General features: G+C 47.0%; 1 protein-coding gene across 1 annotated transcript in view; it reads right to left on the reverse strand.

Annotated features, from left to right (window-relative positions):
* The window catches only part of MAP1LC3A (microtubule associated protein 1 light chain 3 alpha), a 38459-nt gene that overhangs the window by 19524 nt on the left and 5136 nt on the right, over positions 1–13799 (reverse strand). The window contains exon 2 of the mRNA XM_026656817.1: positions 111–166. Within this exon, the coding sequence (XP_026512602.1) occupies positions 111–166 (56 nt within the window). The remainder of the gene's footprint in view (positions 1–110; positions 167–13799) is intronic.

Below are 13799 nucleotides of genomic sequence, written 5' to 3' on the forward strand. Positions count from 1 at the left end.
TTTGCCTGGGGCGGCAAAAAAGCCAGAGCCGGCCCTGAGGACAGCTCTGCTCAGATATCCAGTCAAAATAATTGAACAAAAAACACATAAGAGGGAAGTCAGGCACTTACCGGGATTTTGCTTGGATGCTGCTCTCGGATCTGCTGCACCTCTTTCGAACGATCCGCTGGGAAGGAAAGAGAACAAAGCTTTGAGAAGGAGTCTGAACCAGCGCAGTTGGGCGTTTCAGATCAAAACAAAGCAATATTCGTAAGAGCTGAACTTGAAAGAGAGGGACGTGTTGCAGACAGAAGCAGAAATGGAAGCAATATTTATCAATACTGGGGTCAAACATGCAGAACCATAAGACAGACACGCTCCAAATGTACAGAAGACCACTTAGCACTTCCACAGCCCTTTATAGCTCTAAAACTTTCTACAACACTGACCACTTCTGAGAGGTGAGGACACATTATCTCACTGCGTAAAATAGGGAGACACCTAGGTGAAGTGATTTAAGATACACCACAGGGTGCTCGGATTTTCAGGAGGAGTATAAAGTCATGCTCCTAAATCCACACCTAGCCACCAGCCTGATTTCCAAGAGTACTGAGCACCCAACACTCCCCCCTTGATCTCAGCAGAGCTCAGCGCTTTTCCGAGTCAGGCAATAGCCCAAATTTTGGGTCCTAATTTATGAAGGTTTTGCCCCTCGACTTCCTGGCTCCCAGGCCCACATTCCATCTACACACCCATGTTGCTTCTCCAAAGGAAGAACTGGCCTCAACTTTGATACCCGCTGGCAGGGTTTTAGATGTCACAGCCTACTTACAGCCCAATCTGGCATCCTAAATGATGCTTCTTAGCAAGAACCACTTGTGTCACCATCACAGATTTATAGCTACAAGCACTTTCTGTTGGCCATGAGAGAATTCACTCCCAATCTCACTACTGAAGCAGGACAAAACAGAGAGGAAGAGGTAAAGGAGAGGAAATTTTTGCAGAAACATCTTCTCCATTTCAGTTCTGTGCCCTTCAAAATCTGATTTCCCACAAGGCGTGGCTCTTATTCCAGTGAAAGCAACAGGCAACAGGTCAGATTCTTCATTTTTATTTGAGAATTTCAGAGCCACCTTTGGCTCAGGACGTTCCCCATTCCATTCAGTACCTTTAGAAACAATGGGACTACCAAAATAGATACCCCAGACATAGCCACCAAACACACTGCTGGGCAGGCTGGGTAATAGGGGGAGCAATCAATGGAGAATACAGACTCGGGATCAGTTTAGAGAACAGAGTGACCACCAGCTCCATCCTTAGGAAAGACTAAACAGCCCATCTTACACCAATCAGCAGGCATGCACGGGATGTAGCAGTTATGTTTCTAATGTTTGTTTTATGTTTTTCATCTATTGGAGCTTTTATTAATGCTTCTGAGCATCATTTATGGGGCCAAATAAAGCAGGGTGTCATCTTCTAGTGGTATTTCAGTTCTTGGATGGTGAAAATATCACAAGACAACCAGATTTCATGATATTTCACTCCAAAAGTGCCTCCCCTTGGGGAAAAATATCCCTTTTATACCCATAAAAACTAAAAGTAAATACCAAGATGTTTGGGTTTATTAATGTTTATCCAAACACTAAGACAATCCTGGCAACACACCCATTCCACAGACCCTACAGGACAAAGACACTGCTGTACCCAAAAATGGATTGGCTGTTTCTCCATTTCAGTTTTGCACTCTTCAGAGTTCGCTTTTCTGGGGGAAAAAAAAAATATGCAAGGTAACATTTCCATTTCCCAAGTTACTGCCACACAACTATAATCTCGGGAAACCCTTTTGATCTGCAGTAGGTTACACAGAAACTAGCATTATGTTAGGAGGAGCCATACAGTACCAGTGATCCAATTCCAGCAGGATTCAGCACCTCAGGAAAGCAGACCACAAGTGACAAAGGACAGAGCTACATCCAGTATTGCTGCTCACATTCTGCTCTGCACAGTGAAATACATTAAAGGTCTGGTCCTCATTCTTTGCAGACCTAAAGCTCCTACTGAAGTCAATAGGCGTTGTGCACATGCAAATACAGGATCAAGTCCAAAGTGTATTTGTGCCACAAACAACACTATTTCAATGTGAGACTCGGACAACTACAAACAACCCCAGGCAGCTGCATACGTCAATTTAGCAAGACTTAAGTCCCCCTTTGAAATCGGTTGCTAAGAGATTATCAGAGAGTCAGAAGGAGAAATGTTCTGTTACGGCAGATTCTGAAAGGCGGCATTTTATTATTCCTTAGGACGAGCAATGTAAATAATTTCATTACAGTGTCAGACTAGTGCACTTAGGTGCCCCCACCCCCAAGTCAATCAGAAACTTCAGCACATACACCAAGTCTTCTGTGCACTTCAGGCCCCTCTTTATCGGCTAGAGATGATAAAGTCTCTTTCGACTCAATCCTGAAGCAATGCTAATTGACAGGGGACCGTATCCCAAGAAGCAGGCAGGAGTGATGGCTGCCCCTTCTACCTGGCAGCGGGGATGGGGGGGCAGTGCCCTTCCTTTGCCAAGATGTATCTCAGTTGCTGCTCCTGAGTTATCAGGTAGCAACAGCATGCCACAGTGGTGCTCTCTCTGCAGGTGACCCAGAGAGAAGGATGGCCTATGGTTAGGGTGCTAACCTGGGCCATTGGAGACCCAAGTTCAATTCTCCACTCTGCAACAGACTATGTATGGAACGTTGGCCAAGTCACTTGGTCTTTCTTTGCCTTCAGTCTCCTATCTGTAGAATTGGAACAACAGCTCTGCCCTCCCTCCCAGGAATGTTGTGAGGATAAGAACATCGAAGACCGTGAGAAGCTCAGATACGGTGGTGACAGGGGCCATGTAAGTACCTACATTACAGAGCTGGCTAAGAGGCTGTAGCCTTTCCTCTCCGATCCAGATTCTGCCACAGCCCTGCCTTTGTCACTCCATAATGCACTAGAACAAGGGCTACCCAGCAGGCATCACAGAGAGGCTTCAGCTAGCGCTGGGAGCTGCTGCCCATTCCAAATAAGCAGGCAGGCTTCTGCGTCACCCTCATGCTGGGCTTTGCTGGATGTCCCTTCACTTTGGGATGAAATTCCAAGGGCTGGTGGTCACAATCTACAGAGCCTGCAAGGTCTAGTGGCAGATTAGTTAAGAAGTCACCTCTATCTTTATGTCCCATCATGTCTCGACTGCTGTCAGTTCCTGGAATAGGCTTCAGGGTTTGCTCAGTGCAGCGCCCTTTCCTCTGCCAATTCACCAGGCTTCAGGGCACAGTAATAAAGCATGCCTGTTAAACAGGCGTTTGGATGAGTTTTCACATGGCAGAGTGGAAAGATGTGCCAGCTAAGGACAGCAGCCACTGGGTGAAAGCAGCAAGTGCCATCAGACCTCTGTAGACAGGTGACGGTGTTTGTTAACTGCAGTTAAGTAATGCAAGGATCCCAGACAATTTATCCTTGACCTACATGTCACCAAACCGGAAATCTTTACATTATCAGAGCTGCAGCTACATCCTCTTCCCCAGACCTCTCACTGAAGGGACATGTCAGCAGCTCTGCAGTGCTCCTGGCACCAACAAGAGAAGCACCAAATTCAGATGTCACTGAGACTCCTGAGAGAAACATTAAGATCCTGAGCACACAAGGAGTGAAAGAGCAGCCTGTTTTCTTGCTCACACATACATTAATAATTAGGAGGCTAGACCTTTGATTAGCTCCATGGCGTAAGAGTTCAACATGGCAACAAGATGAACACACAAGCTTCTGATTGGTTCTGCCAGGTGAGACTTTATTGCTAGAGCCCCTTTGAAGCCAGGAATATTCTTGTAACATTACATAAACGAGGAAAACGGCTTATTTCTCTTCCAACTGCCGCTTCAGTTACTAGGGAGTTTCAGCAGCGTTTGCAGACTGCACAAAATGAAGTAATTCAGAGAACAAGCAAGAGGACAATGCCAACTCAGGGCAGGGCCGGAATGCAGGGGTGATACAAAAGTGTTAGTTTTCAAGGAATGATTGTATTTCAATGAAAAAAAAGTGTAGTTTGCTCCCTCTGCAGAGAATCCCAAAGCAGCAGCGTTGTGCTAAGGGAAGGGAGACTGATTCTAAAACAAACATTTAAACTGACCTGTACTTCCATTGTCTAAACTGACTGAAGTGTAAAATAAAAAGAGCAAACTGCCCATCCAGAAATAGGGAGCATCAAATCTGGTTGTTTAAATTCTTTCCATTTTAATTTGCTGACGGCTGTCAGAAACACTGGGAAGAGGTCAGTTATTTTTAAACTGAGTATTTTAAAACTATTGCTACAATGGGATGCACACACCCTGTCTCTGGGCTTGCCAGGGTCACAGGGACCTGCAATCAATGCAAAAGCACTTAGGGAGCAGGTGTCATGTGACTGGTCAAATCAGCTCCTGGAGTCAAACGAATGGAGATTCTCATGCAATTTCATTTTTAGACAATATGTAACTTTCTAGCCCTCAAGGCTGTGGAGAAAAGCCTGGGGGGAAAAAAAAAGATGACTTGTGTGCACCCCAAGAGCTCAAAAACCAGAACGTAAATAAAGAACCCCCAATTTATTATTTTCTTAGAGTCTCATGGACTTTAAGCCAATCTTGTTATTTCGGGGGCCAGACATGATTTTTGAATGTTTAGGGGTGGCAAACCTATGTTTGTCGCTTTGCTCATAAATAATGAGCCAGGCCACAAATAAGTCGTGCAACCCAAACTCATGTCACTATAACCATAGTACCACCCCATTCCATCACGTATTCTCCCTAACAGTATATACAGAATACACACAGGCACTATACACGTATTTGTGTTTTTACACCAACACAATTCACATAGGTGCTGTACACACTACTGTATGCATGCCACAGAACCCCTATAACTAATTTATAGCCACATAAATATTGTATGTTCCAGTATGCATTTTAAAATATGAACAGAGACAGTACTTTCTGAAAAGCACTTCTGGATCCATTTAGATGTGAGGAATTACAGAAACATGCAGTCATTATTATTAATATACCTCTGAAAAGGAGTCTTAATCTATCCCTCGGGGGTTCTGCACTTTGTTGTGGCTAAGCGACATCTGCTCAATGTAGTTGGAGCTTTACTGCTCCATTTTTCTCACACAACCACATAAAAGCTTAACCTAGATAAGTTATTGGAGACGAGAGGAAAACGCTCACCTGCCTCTTTGCAGAAGGCAATTTACAAAATGCTGCCACATGAGTCAGGCAGCCTGAAATCAGGAGGGATGAATGAAGGGAAGCAGATACAGACTGGAATTAAATCCATCATCCAGTTGTAGCTATTACCTTTCTCAGTGGAAAGTGATTAGACTGCAAGCAGAAGGGAGAGGAAAGAGTAAGAGCAGAAGACAACAGGAGGGCACGCGGTGGTAGTGGGAGCATCACGAGTCCTGATTCTCAGCAATGAAATAAATAGCCTCCCATTGACTTGAAAGGGACGTGGATCAAGATTTGAGAATATAAACCTTCCCCTTGGTTAGTTTCAAGTGCTGGCAATCAGCCAGCAAAGAGCTGGAAGCATCTAGGCTCATGCTAGGAAAAGGATGAGTGTGTGATGTTCAGATAGGTAAAAAAACCACTACATTTTCAACCAGAAACAGATTTTTCCTAATATATACATTCATTCCTCTCACCAAATCCCCACACACCTCAGCACAAGACGCAGCATGGAACTAATCTGTGTGGCAAACAGCTCTGCTTCCCATGGGAAAGTGGGGAGCAAAGAAAGTTTAAGACATGGATGGGCTGTGGAACAAGACAACAAATGTTCGGAAAAACCAAAGTTGGAACACACCATCTCCTGCCCATCTTGCTAAGCAGGAATGACAAGAGCTAATGGTCTCCGCACAGTATTTGAATTGGGTTTGGATAATTTACAGAAGTGCTCTGGATACAGATTAGCTGGGCTTTCACTTAGTCGTTATCATTGTTCCTATTTCAAGACAAGGGGAAGAGCAAGTTCCCTCCCTGAAAAACAGACAAAGGTTGTCTTCTGCAAGTGCCTCTCTGTAGCTTTTGCTGGCCTGCTCCTCAGTCTCTTTATTTTCAAGATATTTATAAACTTAAAAGTTACTTCTTCAAAGCAGAAAACCACTTCCAAACAGACAGCTTTAAAACTTATCAAATATCAAGAGCAAAACAAACAGTAGCACAGAGGCCCAGAGCCTAGGACAGCTTATAACTAATGGACAAAGAAACCATTTCATTTCTAGGGCAATATTTTAAGCACACAGAAGCTCAAATCCACATATGCAAAAACTCACATTTGGTAATGGCTAGAAAGGATCTGAACTATTTGCTTTGCACACAAATATGCCAGACTGCATGCGCACATTTGCAGGGCCTATACTGGGAAAACCACTGAAAAATCCAGCCTTTAAAGTCTCAAGTTTACTCTTTTTTTTTTTTTTTTTTGGCCTTTGCAACATATCTCTAAGCCATCTTGCTGAGCACAAAAGGCATCAAATAATTTCTGTACAACTGATGATCATCAATACACTTATACAGCACTTTTCACCCATGGACCATGCTTTACAGAGGTGACATCTGTCTCCAAGATGGAGAAACAGACAGTAAGTGATGCCACTTCCCCTATCAGAGGCAGGAACAGCTCCCAAGTCTACGGCCTCCTAGCCTGGAGCCCCATTCATTGGATCACCCTTTCCCTACTGCTGAGTCATTGGAGCAGTAGATCTTGGGAGGCGTATGTTGCGGTCAGACAGAACAAATGACAGACATGCAAGCCTTATTTTTCCTGGCAGTCAAATTTGTAGTTTGTGTCCTGTGCTCTTGTTATCAGACAGACTTCTGGAACATGGATATTGATTTAACTGGAATGAGAGAGATTCATTTAGTTTTTCTTGTACTCGGTATTTTGCTAGCATCATTAATCAACCTTGCATCATACAACATAAAACCGTGGTGGAGACAACGTCCATCATCACTGCTATGAACAGATCTATATAAACAAGTGTGGCTTTAAAATTCTGTGCTCAACTAAGGTCCTGCCTAAACTGAAAGTAACAGTGAGCCTTGCTCCAACTAATCAAGCTATTTCTCGATAGCAGTTTTCAGTGTGTGCATGTGTGCAAGCTAATTCAAAGACAGGAGAACTACATTTAATTCTCACCATTCCTCCAAGCCACCTCTTTGAACCTCACCATGGGAAAACCTGTCCCGGTTAGCAGGATCCTTACCACTCCACACAGGGCAGAATTTGACCCTACGTGCTTCCTGTATCAACAGCTGCCTTTTCGCCAAACAAAAATAAAAGAAGGGTTTGGATTCCCAATGCTAAAGGCTGATGATCAGCCAGAGAAATGGATCTGGGATGGGAACATGTGACCCACAGCCCGGAATTTGGCTAAGGAAGTCTGATGTGATTTGGTGATGTGGCTATCACCTTGCGCTGGTTGCCCCCTGCAGGATGTGTGTGAGAGAACCAAGGCGGATGAGGTAATATCTTTTATTGGTCCAACAGATTGTTGCAATAATGGATGTAATGTAATAAACCATAAATCCATTACAACAATCTGTAACCCAAACACCCCCTTTTTGTCCTATGACGAGGGCCCTACCAAATTCACAGTCCATTTTGGTCAATTTCATGGTCATAGGATTAAAAAAAAAATCGTAAATTTCATGATTTCAGGTATTTAAATCTGGAATTTCAGTGTTGTAATTGTAGGGATCCTGACCCAAAAAGGGGGGGGGGGGCGTGCGCAAGGTTATTGTAGGAGAGTTTGCAGTACTGCTACCCGTACTTCTGGGCTGCTGCTGGCAACAGCGCTGTCTTCAGAGCTGGGCAGCTGGAGAGCGGTAACTGCTGGCTGGGATCCCAGCTCTGAAGGCAGCGCTGCCACCAGCAGCAGTGCAGAAGTATGCATGGTATGGTATTGCCACCTTTACTTCTGTGCTGCTGCCTGCAGAGCTGGGCCCTCAGTCAGCAGCCGACACTCTCCGGCCGCCCAGCTCTGAAGGTAACAGTGCAGAAGTAAGGATGGCATGATATGGCATTGCCACCCTTACTTCTGCTCTGCTGCTGGCAGGGCGCTGCCTTCAGAGCTGGATGCCCAGTCAACAGCCGCTGCTCTCCAGCTGCCCAGGACTGAAGACAATGCAGAAGTAAGGGTTGCAACACTGCAACCCCCCTAAAATAAATTTGTGAACCCTCCTCCCCCGCAACTCCCTTTTGGGTCAGGACCCCCAATTTCAGAAACCCTGGTCTCCTCCATGAAATCTGTATAGTATAGGGTAAAAACACACAGAAGACTAGATTTCACGGGGGTGGTGGGGGGAGAGGGACCATATTTCACTATCTAGGACCTTGGCTACCCTTGCACGTTATAGCGCAATAAAGCCAAGAGCGCTCTACCTCACTCCCCGTCCACACTGGCAAGGCACGTAGTGCTCCTGAAGATGTCCACGCAGTGTGCAGAGGCGGTCAAAAAAGCAAACAGGATGTTAGGAATCATTAAAAAGGGGATAGAGAATAAGAAGGAGAATACTTGGTACTCCAAGTACTCCACCTCCCCGAGAGGAATAACGTTTGTTGCACTCTCGCTGGAGCGCCGCAGCGCCAGTGTGGACACCTAATGCGCTCTGATTGGCCTCTGGAAGTGTCCCACAATGCCTGTTCTAGCCACTCTGGTCACCACTGTTGAACTCTGCTGCCCTGTCCTCAGGTGACCAAGTGTCAGACCCACCCTTTAAATTCCCTGGGAATTCAGCCAGGCGGGGAGTGCTCTCAGCCAATCTTTCCAGGTGGCTATGCCTCCACAAGCCAGGCGATCCCCAGTATGGAGCAATGGCGAGGTGCTGGACCTCATCAGTGTTTGGGGGGAGGAAGCTGTGCAGTCCCAGCTGCGCTTCAGCCGTAGGAATTACGATACCTTCAGGCACATATCAAGGGCCAGGATGGACAGGGGCCATGACCGGGATGCAGTGCAGTGTCGGGTTAAAGTGAAGGAGCTGCGGAATGCCTACCGCAAAGCCGGCGAGGCAAACGGCCGCTCCGGTGCTGCCCCTGCGACCTGCAAATTCTACAAAGAGCTGGATGCGATACTTGGGGGTGATCCCACCTCCACTTCAACGACCACCATGGACACTTCCGAGCCCAGCACAGCAGGGGGGGGGGGGGGAGGGGGGGAAGACAGCGCAAGGGGGGGGGGGGGGGGGGGGGGGGGGAGACACCCCGGAATCCCTAGATGCATGCAGCCAGTTCTTCTCGAGCCAGGAGGAAGGCAGCCAGTTGCAGCGTCCAGTGCTTGGGGAAGGACAAACAAACAACAGAGGAGGTTCCTGGTAAGCGGCTTTCTTTTAGGGAAGGAAGTTTTTAGGTACAGGCTCTTTGGGCGAGGGGGGGGGGGGGGGGACGACCATTGCTGCACACAGGCAAGCTGCATATGGGCCAGGGCGGAAGCTGCACTATAGAAAAGACCCTCTCTTGCTTCCCTCATCACCCTCAGCAGCGAAATATCTTCCAGGACGAACTCCTGTGGAGAATGTTGGGACAGTGTTCAGTGTAGGTGCCCCCTGCAACTGTTGGCTCTTCCCAAGGCACAGAAACCCGGACGACAGTACGGCCGTGAACCAATCAGTCCCCATGGACCCTGTGCTTACTCACCATTTCTGGGGCTCCCATGGGTTATGTGCGCTCGCTTTGGGACAGGCGAAGTATGGTTTTTGTGATTGCCCTCCTTAAGTGCGGGGGAATCAGCGTTCTGTCTGGTATGTACAATGCTGCCTCTAAGTGTTGCATTTTGCCTGTATAGGTGCAACCTTGAGATCTCAGACGTCATTCATATCACGGGCCGACAGACTGAGAAAACTCAGGAAGAGGCCGTGTAAAAGCAAAGACGACATGCTGCATGAAGTCATGCAGCAGTCTGTAAATGAGAATCGAAAGGCACAGAAGTGGAGGGAGAGCGAAAGGAGGATCCACCAGGAAAACACGACGCACCGGCGACAAAGCACGGAACGGCTGATTAGCATCATGGAGCGCCAAGCGGACTCTATCCAAGCGCTCGTCGCCATGCAGGCGGAACACTACCACGCTCGCGCCCCCCCCCAAAAGCAGCCCTTGTCCCAAAACTCTTCCCCTTGTGCCCCCATTTCCCCTCCAACCCACTTTCCCCAACATCCAGGTTCTTACCGTCCCAGTAGCTTCACCACCCACCCACGAAAACTACAACCCTTATCCACTGCACTCAACCCCCCTCAACGTGCCTTATAGCCATCCTGAAGTGCAGCACTCAGTGCACAGCACTCCAGACAGGATTCGAGAGTATGAAATCAGGACATACTCAAGCCTATGAGTGAACTATTCCCCACCACACCCCCTTGCCCTTTTGGTATTTCTGTGTTACTTTGTTTTTTTAAATAAATGAATTTTCTTTTCAATAAATGGAGTTTTTTTACTTTGAAAACATACTTCATTAGTGCATAAAGCAAAATAGACCTTAGTCCAGGAAAGCAACAAGCACTGCAAGTCAGCGTACCAAACACAGCCACTGCACTTAACTCCCGTGCAGAGCACCAGACATTACTGGTGGCTTTCAGCCTCAAATTGCTCCCTCAAGGCATCCCTAATCCTTGCAGCACCATGCTGGGCTCCTCTAATAGCCCTGCTCTCTGGCTGTGCAAATTCAGCCTCCAGGTGTTGAACCTCCGAGGCCTATGCTTGAGTGAAGCTTTCACCCTTCCCTTCACAAATATTATGGAGGATACAGCACGCGGATATAACCTGTGGATGCGGTCTTCAGCCAAGTCCAGCTTCCCATAAAGAGAGCGCCAGCGGCCCTTCAAACGGCCAAAGGCACACTCCACAGTCATTCGGCACCGGCTCAGCCTGTAGTTGAACCATTCCTGGCTGCTGTCCAGGCTCCCTATGTAGGATTTCAGGAGCCACGGCATTAAAGGGTAAGCGGGGTCTCCAAGGATCACAATGGGCATTTTGACTTCCCCTATGGTGATCCTCTGGTCTGGGAAAAAAGTCCTGGCTTGCAGCTTCTTGAACAGGCCAGTGTTCTGAAAGATGCGTGCGTCATGCACCCTTCCGGGCCAGCCTGCGTTAATGTCAATGAAGTGACCACGGTGATCCACAAGCGCCTGGAGAACCATGGAGAAATACCCTTTCGGTTAACGTACTTGGAGGCTAGGTGGGCTGGTGCCAGAATAGGAATATGCATCCCATCTATCGCCCCTCCGCAGTTAGGGAAACCCATTTGTTCAAAGCCAGCCACAATGTCATGCACTTTACCCGGAGTCACAGTTCTTCTGAGCAGGATGCAATTAATGGCCCTGCAAACTTGCATCAACACAATTCCAACCATCGACTTTCCCACTCCAAACTGGTTAGTGACCAATCAGTAGCTGTCTGGAGTTGCCAGCTTCCAGATTGCAATAGCCACCTGCTTCTCCACTGGCAGAGCAGCTCTCAATCTCGTGTCCTTGCGCCGCAGGGTGGGGGCAAGCTCAGCACACAGTCCCATGAAAGTGACTTTTCTCATCCGAAAGTTCTGCAGCCACTGCTCGTCATCTCAGACTTGCAGGACGATGTGATCCCACTACTCAGTGCTTGTTTCCTGAGCCCAAAAGCGGTGTTCCACGGTGGAGAGCATGTCCGTGAATGAGACAAGCAATTTTTGTCGTATGCGTTACGCGACTCGATATCATTGTCGGACTCCTCACTGTCACTCTGGATCTTAAGCAGTAACTCGACTGCCAAATGAGACATGCTGGCGAGACTCGTCAGCATGTTCTGCAGCAGTTTGGGCTCCATTCCCGCAGACCGAAAGGGAAGACATAAGAACGGCCATACTGGGTCAGACCAAAGGTCCATCTAGCCTAGCATCCTGTCTACCGACAGTGGCCAATGCCAGGTGCCCCAGAGGGAGTGAACCTAACAGGTAATGATCAAGTGATCTCTCTCCTGCCATCCATCTCCACCCTCTGACAAACAGAGGCTAGGGACACCATTCCTTACCCATCCTGGCTAATAGCCATTAATGGACTTAACCTCCATGTACTTATCCAGTTCTCTTTTAAACGCTATTATAGTCCTAGCCTTCACAATCTACTCAGGTAAGGAGTTCCACAAATTGACTGTGCACTGCGTGAAGAACTTCCTTTTATTTGTTTTAAATCTGCTGCCCATTAATTTCATTTGGTGACCCCTAGTTCTTGTATTATGGGAATAAGTAAATAACTTTTCCTTATCTACTTTCTCCACATCACTCATGATTTTATATACCTCTATCATATCCCCCCTTAGTCTCCTCTTTTCCAAGCTGAAAAGTCCTAGCCTCTTTAATCTCTCCTCATATGGGACCCGTTCCAAACCCCTAATCATTTTAGTTGCCCTACTCTGAACCTTTTCTAGTGCCAGTATATCTTTTTTGAGATGAGGAGACCACATCTATACGCAGTATTCAAGATGTGGGCGTACCATGGATTTATATAAGGGCAATAATATATTCTCCTTCTTATTCTCTATCCCCTTTTTAATGATTCCTAACATCCTGTTTGCTTTTTTGACCGCCTCTGCACACTGCGTGGACATCTTCAGAGAACTATCCATGAGAACGCCAAGATCTTTTTCCTGATTTGTTGTAGCTAAATTAGCCCCCCCATCATATTGGCTGCTTCAGCAGAGGCACCAAGGAGTCAGTGGGTTAAGGAGATTAAATACTTTTGTCATTAAAGGGTGGTCCCGCCAGACCAGGATTGAGGCTGCCCTGCCAGCATGCATGGGAGAAGCTTGCACTGCTGCTGTACCTTGACTTGGAGGCTTTCAGACGCCAATACCTTTCACCAGCAAAACAAAATTCTCAGGGCCTTACTCTGCAAGTCCTGTATGTGCAGACACCCTGCTGGAGTCAGTGAAAGGGCATACTGGACCAGGCCTGCATACAGGGACAAGTTCAACACTTTTGTAAGTGGAAGCCATTCTGTTCAAGCCACAGCCATCCAAAGGGAAACTGACGAACTAAATAAGAAGAAATGATGTTTTCAAGCTTCCAAGAGGGAGGCAGAATGGCAGAAAGCAAAGAAAATACTAAATTTATTTTATTAAAATAGCTGAGTGTGTGTTAAAGAATTTGCTGACTGGAAAGAAAAGCAAGTCTAAAGGAAAGACCTGATCTACCATGAACTGCCATTCCTACTACGACTAGAAAGGTGTTAACTGGCCACTTCACTTTTTATGTTTTAACTATTTATGCTAAAAAATATGTTCTACCTTATATTTAGCTGTGACACTCTGAGTACATTTTCCAGATCTGAAGAAGAGTTCTGTGTAAACTTGAAAGCTTGTCTCTCTCACCAACAGAAGTTGGTCTATTACCTCTGTCACGCTGTCTGATATGTGGCTCAGAATTGAGAGTGCCAGATTCAGGCAGGCTGGCAGAAAACAGGGCAAACACTCAAACTGGTGGTATATTCTATAATTAGATTTTACCAAACCAGTAACAAGCATGCACTCCTGGATTACTACATTAGCCTTACCATGGAGCCACAGAGGGTCCCCTTCGGTCAGTGGTCCCCAACCTTTTTCGTCTGGCAGGCACCAGATGATGAGCCACGGAGGACTGTGGCGGAGGACGAGCATCCGCCGAAATGTCGCCGACAAGCGGCAACGTCAATAGGCGTCACTGCTGAAACGCCACCGATTTTCGGCAAAAATCGGCGGCGTTTCGGCGGCGACGCCTATTGACGTTGCCGCTTGTCGGCGGCATGTCGGCG

Source organism: Terrapene carolina, unplaced genomic scaffold (assembly GCF_002925995.2).
Source record: "Terrapene carolina triunguis isolate 2854851 unplaced genomic scaffold, T_m_triunguis-2.0 Scaffold233, whole genome shotgun sequence".
In the NCBI taxonomy this organism is placed as follows: Eukaryota; Metazoa; Chordata; order Testudines; family Emydidae; genus Terrapene; species Terrapene triunguis.